At 43.2% G+C, this 9,529-nt stretch overlaps 1 protein-coding gene across 5 annotated transcripts in view; it reads left to right on the top strand.

Annotated features, from left to right (window-relative positions):
• nbeal1 (neurobeachin-like 1) overlaps window positions 1-9,529 on the top strand; it is a 44,652-nt gene that overhangs the window by 23,710 nt on the left and 11,413 nt on the right. For all 5 annotated transcript variants that reach the window (XM_019868512.1, XM_019868511.1, XM_019868513.1 and 2 more), the window contains 20 exons: window positions 201-333; window positions 512-631; window positions 760-1,069; window positions 1,153-1,238; window positions 1,305-1,394; window positions 1,479-1,656; window positions 1,755-1,888; window positions 2,536-2,695; window positions 2,805-2,907; window positions 2,991-3,150; window positions 5,833-5,991; window positions 6,087-6,246; window positions 6,330-6,418; window positions 6,771-7,376; window positions 7,471-7,646; window positions 7,761-8,049; window positions 8,134-8,442; window positions 8,523-8,672; window positions 8,758-8,915; window positions 9,347-9,471. In XM_019868512.1, coding sequence (XP_019724071.1) covers window positions 201-333; window positions 512-631; window positions 760-1,069; window positions 1,153-1,238; window positions 1,305-1,394; window positions 1,479-1,656; window positions 1,755-1,888; window positions 2,536-2,695; window positions 2,805-2,907; window positions 2,991-3,150; window positions 5,833-5,991; window positions 6,087-6,246; window positions 6,330-6,418; window positions 6,771-7,376; window positions 7,471-7,646; window positions 7,761-8,049; window positions 8,134-8,442; window positions 8,523-8,672; window positions 8,758-8,915; window positions 9,347-9,471 — 3,695 coding nt within the window. The remainder of the gene's footprint in view (window positions 1-200; window positions 334-511; window positions 632-759; window positions 1,070-1,152; window positions 1,239-1,304; window positions 1,395-1,478; window positions 1,657-1,754; window positions 1,889-2,535; window positions 2,696-2,804; window positions 2,908-2,990; window positions 3,151-5,832; window positions 5,992-6,086; window positions 6,247-6,329; window positions 6,419-6,770; window positions 7,377-7,470; window positions 7,647-7,760; window positions 8,050-8,133; window positions 8,443-8,522; window positions 8,673-8,757; window positions 8,916-9,346; window positions 9,472-9,529) is intronic.

Below are 9,529 nucleotides of genomic sequence, written 5' to 3'. Positions count from 1 at the left end.
ATATATATATATATGTATATGTAGTATAATGAACTACAGTATTTTGACTTATATTTGCCTTTGTACTAGATGTGTCAATATTGTATGTATGAGAGAACAATTCATAAAGCACATACATTAGCTTACTGAGTAGGACATTGCTAACAAATAAGAACGTTTTTCATCCAGAAATTTTTTCCCCCATTTTTCAAACCGTGCAGCTTTTTTACCTCGGGTGGCACGGGGTTTGAGGCCTTTATTAGCTCTGCGGGTGTACTGGTGGTGGCTGTTTGCACAAAAAAGGAATACGTCACAGTCATGCTGCCCGACAACTGCTTCTGTGACTCCCTCTGGGTGAGTGACATGCTGTTCCTGTATGCTGTGTACAGCAAAAAGCTGTAACAAATTTGTAAAGTTAGGGCAATTTATTGCCAAATATTGTCTGCCTTGTCAATAATGTTTTGTGTTTAAGGCATAGCACACATCAACTCAAGCAGGATAAGTATGGTTTGCATGTTATTCTTGTCAACAGCACAGCATTGGTGTGGTGCATGTACCTGGAAAGAGGCCATTTGGACAGAGCCTCGTCTACATTTATGTGGATGGACAGCAGAAGCTATCTGCCCCCCTCAAGTACCCCACCATGACTGAGGTGAAACTGTCACTTGCGATAGTTAGAATCACAATTTTTTTAAAGCATAATGTCTAGTTAATGCACAGTTATTCATTGTGAAATAGTAAGTGAATGCTTACTCGGAATGATGTCTATCCCTCCCGCAGCCATTTACCTCCTGTTGCATTGGCTCAGCGGGCCACCGGACCACAACTCCGCCACCCTCCCAGATCCCAGACCCCCCCATTTCCTCAGCCACCTCACCCAGCACACGTTCCTCATTGGGTAGCATCCTTTCGCCGCACACTTGGGGCGGACTACTGAGCGGAAAGCCTGAGTCTGTGACAAAGCTCATTTCAGCAGGGACCCAGGACAGTGAGTGGGGAAGCCCCACATCTTTGCAGGGTCAGCTGGCGAGTGTCATGGTGTTCCACGAAGCCCTGCAACCCAACCACATTAAAATCCTCTGTAGTGCTGGTAAACAGATGGAGACGATGTACAGATGAAGAATTAAAAAGGAAATTGTAAATCATGTTGAATGACATGTTGTTTCTACACAGGTCCAAACTGTGTGTCTCCTTTAAAAGCCCAGGAGTCAGAACTTGGTGACCTTTCAAGTAAACTGCTGCTGCATTACTCGCCAAAGGTAATTTCTTGGTCTTAAAAATAATCCACACTATGTACCTAGTCTCACATAAATTTAAACCAACAGGCATGTCAAAACCCAATCTGCCTCGATCTTTCCCCCAACAAACTACAAGGACGCCTGACTGGGAAGAAAGTTGTTAACTGGGACGTCAAGGTCGGGCATCCCTAAAATTCTCTCACGTTATCATACTGTGCACAGAACAATAGTTATTTTTATTGTATTCTGTATCTTTGACAGGATATGATCAATTGCGTAGGCGGGCTGCAAGTGCTGTTTCCTATACTAGAGCAGCTGGCTCTAATGACCCCTGATCAACAGAATAGTGATGCTTCAACTGGGTCAGACTTCATCACCCCAGATGTTACCACTCCTGCTGATGGAGAATGGGTCATTCTCCCATCAAATAGGGCTTCAGGTCTGTTGTCGGCATCACTCTGTAAATTTACAGTATTTACCAGCCCAACGTGTTCAAGAGCAGCAGATGAAATGTTCATTTTTAATGCCCTGTATCAGAAGCACGCCTGGAGAAGAATCTGGTGGCTACTTTACTGTTGGTGCTGAAGCATTTTCTACAGAGGCATGCTATAAACCAGGAGAATCTGCTCCACTCGCATGGTGTTGCTACTCTAGGAGCCCTACTGCAGAAGGTGTGTCTGTGAGGCTGTTTTTTTACATCCACAGTTGTGTCTAGTGGGCCCAGCAAGGAATGTTGGCGCTGTGTGCAAAGTTCACTAGCTCAGTGTGTGATCAAAAGGTCACTAGCGTCCACTTGAAGTTCTCTGTGAGTGAAGCACTTGTGGCCACTTGAATTCCACAAAGTCTTTTACAATCAATCACTAACTAACCCACTTGTATGTGATCACACTCACACACTTGAGTGGGTTATATTTTGAGACAGGAGGAATGAATAAATTATGTGATCACAAATTGAGTAATGGGTACAAAAATGCAAAACTGGTTTTAGGCTTTGCGGCTTCCTTCCATGTGACAAATTTATTTCTTCGGTCCTTTACAGAAACAAAGGGGCATCTGAGGGGAATATAGGAGCATATCAGGAGTATATCAGAATCAATATTTCGACCATGACAAAATAAAAGCCTCAATGGAGATGTGGGTTAAAAATGCGGGAAATGGTTTCGCTTGGCAAAGCCACCACACCCTCTTAATAGTAAATCTGCAGCTAAACAACACTTTTTTTCTCTGCATTCCAGTGAGCTCCGGGTCTAGTGTTTTGGTTAGGGTCATTTGTGAATTCATATACACTACACAGTATATTATGTTTGTATGTTTTCAGCTTCCAGCAGGACACATTGATGTCAATGTGCTCGTAGCTATGCAGCTGCTGATAGAGCAGGTGACGTACGAGAAGAACCAGGGCCTGCTGCAGCAACTTCACACACATCTACTGTTCAACTTCAACATCTGGAACAAAGGGGACTTCCCTTTACGTATAGGTCAGATCTTGATCTCTGAAAGAAAAGAATACACATTTAAAATACTAAATTGGGGACATAGCATTACTTTCAGTAGTTCTGAGTTCTCCTGTGTTGTTTTCTTTTGAAGGTCATATACAGTATATGACCACTGTCATCAAAGACAACAGGAAGCAGTTCCGTAAAAAATATGGAGTCCGATTCCTTTTGGACAACATACGCCTCTATTATGGGTGAGATTCGATTCTCTAACTTTTCTGGCTCATGCTAAAGAAGTCTTATCTGACAGAGAATCAAAATCGATTTTTTACTTTAGGAAAAACAGTAATAAAGAGAGTGACCTGAGTGAGGATGACATTCTGAACATCCGTATGTCGCTCTACGACCTCATCAAATACTACATCAGCAAGGGCATGTCACAGGAAGAGATGCACAGCATTATTGGATACATTGCTGCCATTGGGGATGAAGATCAGGTGAGGAACTCTAAATGGCACCGCATTAACTGTGACCAAACTGCCTTCATCCATCCATTTCCTATAGCACTAGTCATCATTCAGGCCACTGGTTAGCTGAAGCTTAGATAGCTTAATTTGTCAGATTTTAAATCATTCTACCTTTTCCTAGCACCTTAAAACCCCTATCCCTGACTGGCGAACATTTGGCAGTGTTTGCGAAGGTAGTTAATATTGCATTCTCGTCAAGGTTCGTTCAAGGTTGCAAACGTTCGCCAAATGGTCACCCAACGTTCACATGTACTTTTCTTGTCACAAGGGAACACGTTCAAGATTTCCTTGCGACAATGTCTGCCGAACATTTGCGACCTTGAACAAACCCTGACATAAATGCGCTTTCGCTAACCTTAGCCAACAGTCATGGGTTTCTTAACATTAGACTCTATGCTTTCTTGTTTAGTCATATGTGATAAAACTGGTATTGGAATGAAGCTAAACACAGTCCTCCATCAACAGTTTAGCTTCATAGATGTCCCACTCCTGCATTATGCCTGCCATTAAGATTCATGTGTTGTTTCCAAGAAACTGAAACATTTAAAAATGTGGGGGAAATAATGTCACAAACGGCTCCTTTTCCAGAACAGCCAACATTTGGTGGTTTGTGACTTGGTCTATTACCCACTTCACACAGTTTCAAAAACACCTACGGTATCAATAATACGAAACATAATACGAACAATAAGAAGAAGAAACAGTAATTGGAAAGCAAACATAAGAACCTTCACTGAGGTAATACGATGATGTGTCTTTCGTTACATAAGAAACTCCAGTGGGAATTACTGCAGTTGTGCTTCCCCAGGAAATTACTGGCTCATTTCATGTCAGGAATCCTTTTTTCTCATTCCTCCTTTAATATTTTGAGATATTTTTGTGCTTGTTAGCATAAAATTTGGACAGCTAGTAAAATTGACTATTCATACTTTATGTCTGTGTCAGATTGAAACACATTACATACATTGAGACAGTACACAGCCATCCTTCAGGTATTTACACCAATAAACGCATACCACAAATACCACCAAGAGATTCACAATGATACGTTTAGTAACTGGATTACACTGGACGCCACCTAGTCGCGGTTTGGCACTTGCAGATTTACATACTCGCAATTTTTTGAATTATTTTTTTTTTGTTGTTAGTGTGTCCACCTCACCCCTCAAAAAATGCACAATGAATGTTTATCAGCATTTTTTTTTTTTTTTTTTAAGATTGGAGGGGAGGAGGTTGCAGGGAACAAATGTTTCCTTGTTTCTCTTTCCTGCTTTAATATTTTGAGATATTTTTGTGTTTGTTAGCATAAAATCTGGACAACTAGTAAAATTGACCATTCAGGCTACCTGGCCATACTTTATGTCTGTGTCAGATTGAAACATATTACATACATTGAGACAGTACACAGCAGAGGCGATTGCTCTATGACTGTAAGGGAAGCTCACCTTCCCCTAAAATGTCAAAAAGTAAGTGATCAAATGTATTTGTGTACATACAATTGTGTAGACATGTCATTGACTAAATATGCGCTACAACGTCCTCAACCTTTGTTCCCAATCAGCTTCTTATTACTGGTTACGACGCGACTCTCTTCTCAATCAATCCAGCAGCTTCACTGTGCTTTAAACGGACGCTGAGCGTCTGCAGCGCGGACGCTGCACGTCTCGAGAGTTCAGAGTAGGTTGTCCCAATGCATTGAAACGAGACAAGTCATTGGTTAATGCTGGTTTTGTCCCGCTCATCGGACGCTCAGTGTCTCTGGGAGTCTATGGCCAGTGGGCGTTTATGGGTTGGCCCGGACGCTGAGCTTTTCTGCATGATGATTGGATGATTTGTCTGAGGCTGAATCTCTTTTTGATTGACAGCGAAATGAGCCAATCACCGATCTTTTGGTGTAGGCATCCGTGGGAGCATTTTTCAATTCTCATTCTGTTCTGAGTTGAACTGGAGACTTCTTCTAATCATTTTAGCAACACTCTCTTTGTTGAAAGTGACTAGCGACAAATTAATCTTTTATTTCTGGTGGGCTTTATTGTAGTTGCTTGTGTTCGCAGACTGACTTATATCACCACAGGGTCACAGATCATTTTCTTGAAAAGGAACGGAGAGTAGAATTCACATACAAAATAAACGGACACATTTTATGATATAGGCCGAAATTGAGCTTCCCCTCCTTGACAGACCAGCATCTGCCACTGGTACACAGCCACCCTTCAGGTATTTACACCAATAAACGCATACCACAAATACCACCAAGAGATTCACAATGATACGTTTAGTAACTGGATTACACTGGACGCCACCTAGTCGCGGTTCGGCACTCGCAGATTTACATATTCGCAATTTTTTGAATTTTTTTTTTTTTTTTTTTTTGTGGATGTTGGTGTGTCCACCTCCCCTGCACATAAAATGACAAAATAATACAACACAACACATAAAACAGACAGTCGTGCCGTCTTAACCACTTTTCCTCCATTCACTTTGTTGTTCAAGTATATACATTATTTATGCTTTTCGTGGGCTAACGTACCGGACCCTATTCCCCACAGATCACAGCAGTCAACTGAATTGTAGAAGTTTGTCCAAGGATGAAACATATCAGACATATTCTCTCATCAATCACTTATATTAAGGTATTTTTGTGTGTTGAAGATTTGTGGGCTATTAGAGATGTTACTCAGCCTCCTTCAGAGCAGTCCATCCAGGGATCAGCTCTTTCTGCTCCTCTTTGAGCCTGGAGCAGCTGACTCTTGCTATGCGCTTCTGCTCAACAATAAATACTCAGACCGCCTTCGAGAACTTGTCTTCAAGGTAGGTTACAGCCAATTCCACCTGAAAAACAAAATTGCCCCCATTCATCTCTGAACTTGTAGGATTTACTAAATTTTCATCCTTAATCTGCACAGCTGTTTGAGCGCATGTTACGATGTGATCGCATCTATGAGAAAAACAAGCAGCGTTTGAGGCTGAGGGAGGCGGGTTACAACGGCCTGTCACTGCTCTTCTCCGATCTTCACATCACACCGAATCTCATTCGTTGTCTCCTCAATCAGGTCCTGCACACAGGTCGGCTTTTCTTTTCACAATAATAATTATTGATGGGTCAGCGGAAGAGAACCAAGTGTAATCTGCATGTGTGTGCTTTTCAGATCAAGTGGTCAACTACAAGGATCTGATGGCACTAGTTCAGCTCACTCATCGAACTGGACCCAGCATTCGGCTCATTGTCTGCAAGAGGGTGAGAAAGCACAAACTACTTTCTCTGAACCTTCATTCTTCCTTTTTTTATTTATTTATTTTTTAATAGCAAGACATGTTGGTCTTATTGTCTACTACTACTTTACACTTTTTTTTTTTTAATAGCAAGACATGTTTTGCTATTGTCTACTACTACTTACTTTGTACTAAGGCGTGGTCCACATAAAGAAAGATTCATCACATCTTAACCAACTTTTTACATGTCAGATACTCACATGCGTGACCCCCAAAAAAATCTCGCCAAATCACTCTCAAATCTGAAACATCTACCCTGAAGAGTAAAATCTCACCTCATGTTTCACAGGCATGTTAATATCCCTCTTTATGTCTAGGTGTACCAACTCCTCCAGTCCCAACAAGATGCTGCTTGCCACATTTCGAGGCACCAGTGTTGGCAGGATACCCTTGCACGACTGTACATGCGAGGTGAAGGCTCATTGCCATCGCGAAGTGCAGACACAGTCAGCACCTGCAGCCTGGACTTGAACCAACCCAGTGGAGCCAATAGTAACCGCCTGGAACTGCCGCTACACCGTAGAACAAGGGCAAGCAGTGCTGGCCGCTTGGATCGCATAGAGAATGACTGGCAAAGCATGGGTGACACTCGCTCAGTAGACAGCATGGAGAACAGCGATGTCATCTCACTACTGGACACTCCGTCATCTTCCGCTTCGGCTGAGCCACAACCACAAGTCAAGCCTTGGCTCGTGGGAAAATCTGGTGGCTTGACACTTGACCTGTCTCACCTCCAGACCTACGAGGGCTTAGAGAGTGGCAGCCAGACACCTGGCAGTATGCCGAGCACACCCTCTCCAGTAGAAGCACCAAAGCCCTTTCCAGGCAACTCTGGAAGTATAGATCACACAGCCCCATTGACTGAAGACACCTTCCTCTTCAATGACAACGTCTCCCTGGGGGAGTCCTTTAATAATACTGAGGTGAATGAAAGTTTGCTTGAAAGCTTACATTGTCTTGAAGAACTGAAAACTATTCCTATTTATGTATTTTACTTTATTTGTCATGGCCTTCTAGCGGGCTGAGGAAGAATTGTGCAGTATGTTGCTGGAGATTCTGCTGTGTGTGATGTGGCGTGGAGTTGAAGGTTCTGATGACTCAGCGTGGCTGGAGCGTGGCCAGGTTTTTTCAGCACTCACCAAATTGGGAACAGCCAATGAGCTGCTACTTCCTGTTGACCAAATCAAACTCAGGTTTGTGCTCGACCAGAGTGATGACATTACTGCAATTGCTACAGGAGCAGGTTAAATGTTTCCACATACAGCTTAGCTAAATGTTTACTCTCCCTCTGTGCCCCCTCTTTCTAGTCTCATGGAACGTATGTTGGAATTGGCCGTGATTGACAACCGTGAGGCATCTGCTGCCACATTGCCTCAACACACTGAGAACGCGGTCCGTCTACTTCACGTGGTACAAGATTTCTTGCAAGCAGAGGGCCTGGTCAACCCGGCACTCTGGACAGAGAAGGTGCTGGAGGAGACTGTGACACTGATGGACTGTCTCATGGTGTGGTATTCTGCTGGCACCCAGTGGTTCGAGCTTTCCCAAGTTGGACTGAGATTGTTGCTCGGCTTCATGGCACAAGAGGACCCAGAGGTGAAACATTGTCCTCATTTTGTTTTTGTCAATAATTGTAAAAAACAACTTCTGTCATAACGTGGTGTTTTTCTCACATCACAGGTGTGTGCAGTAGCCACTGCTAAACTCAATTTTATTCTACAAATGAAGGAAGTGTCCAGCCAGGATGAGGCCTGCTACTTGCTCGGCAAGGTTGAGTGCATCCTGCGGCGCTCTGTCCAGGAGAACACAGAGGAAACATACTCATTCCTGGTTCCTCTGTTGCGAACACTCCTCTCCAAAGTTCACCGTCTCCTCTATATGGAGCTGCATTTGCCCCAACTGCCTGATACCAATGGCAGCCCATCTTTTTTCGAGGATTTTCAAGTATACTGCAACTCACCCGAATGGCGTGTCTATCTGGACAAATATGTACGAGTCTGAAATGTACTGTGACATGTTTGAGATGATGAGATGACAGCATTAGTGATGTTCCTCCAATTTATTTTTAGATCATTCCATACATGAAGCAGTATGAACTTGAGACCTTCAGTCAGGGCCATGAGAGTATGGCACTTTACTGGAAGGAGTGCTATGAGGCCTTCATGGTCAGCCTGCATAGGAGAGAGCGAGATAGAGGGGAGAGCAAGATGTGCTTCCAGGTTAATTAGAATCCTTCTGTTGGATTCAAACGAAACCCAGAAATTGCCCTGTACTAACATGTCACCCATTCCCTTTTTACTTCAGGAACAATTTGTTGAGCCATTCTCTCGCCAAAGTCGTCAGGAGAACCTGAGGTACAACAGCATGTTAAAGCAACAACATAGCCAGAACAGCGCCTCTCTCAGGCAGTGGAAGGCTGCTCGGCGGGGCCTTGTGTGTGAGAGGGGGCCTTGGGCTGAAAGGTAATGATAGTGGTTTGCATTTCTTTTTTTTTTTTATGTATGGCCGACCACAATCTCGAGTCTGACGGCATCCATAAAAGCAGTCTTCTTTTTGAATATGATTTGTAAAATAGCTCAAGAAAAACCAACGCACACCTTCACAACTATCCTTTGATATTTGCTCAACTGATGTTTCCAGGCTTACAGCTCACGTGAATGATAATCATGCATGACTGTTCAAACACATCTCTTGGAGATATTGGGCTAACTCAATTTTACAACTTCAGAAGTTCAACTGTATAAGCACTTTTCTACCTCCAAGGTGCTCAAAGAACATAATTGATGATGATGATGATGATATGGCAGATGTGACCACTGAAGGAAAGTTGAATGGTCATTCACATTTAAGATGTAGCATCTTGTTGAAGAAAACTTTCACCTTGATGTAACAGGCAGCCAAAGAAGATGCACTGGAAGCTGTCCAGCGCAGAGAACTTTTCCCGCATGAGACTGAAGTTGATCCGGAATTTCAACTTTGACCTTTATAGGGAGGCCAGTGCCCTGCGAGACAACCTTGGTATAAACCCCCCCCCCCACCCCAATTTAATTGGACATTTTTCCCTCTCTCTCTCTCT

The sequence above is a fragment of the Hippocampus comes genome, unplaced genomic scaffold, assembly GCF_001891065.2.
Source record: "Hippocampus comes isolate QL1 unplaced genomic scaffold, H_comes_QL1_v1.1 scaffold41, whole genome shotgun sequence".
NCBI lineage: Eukaryota > Metazoa > Chordata > Actinopteri > Syngnathiformes > Syngnathidae > Hippocampus > Hippocampus comes.
Note: the sequence above shows the minus strand (reverse complement) of the source record. Positions and strands in the feature narration are given on the sequence as shown.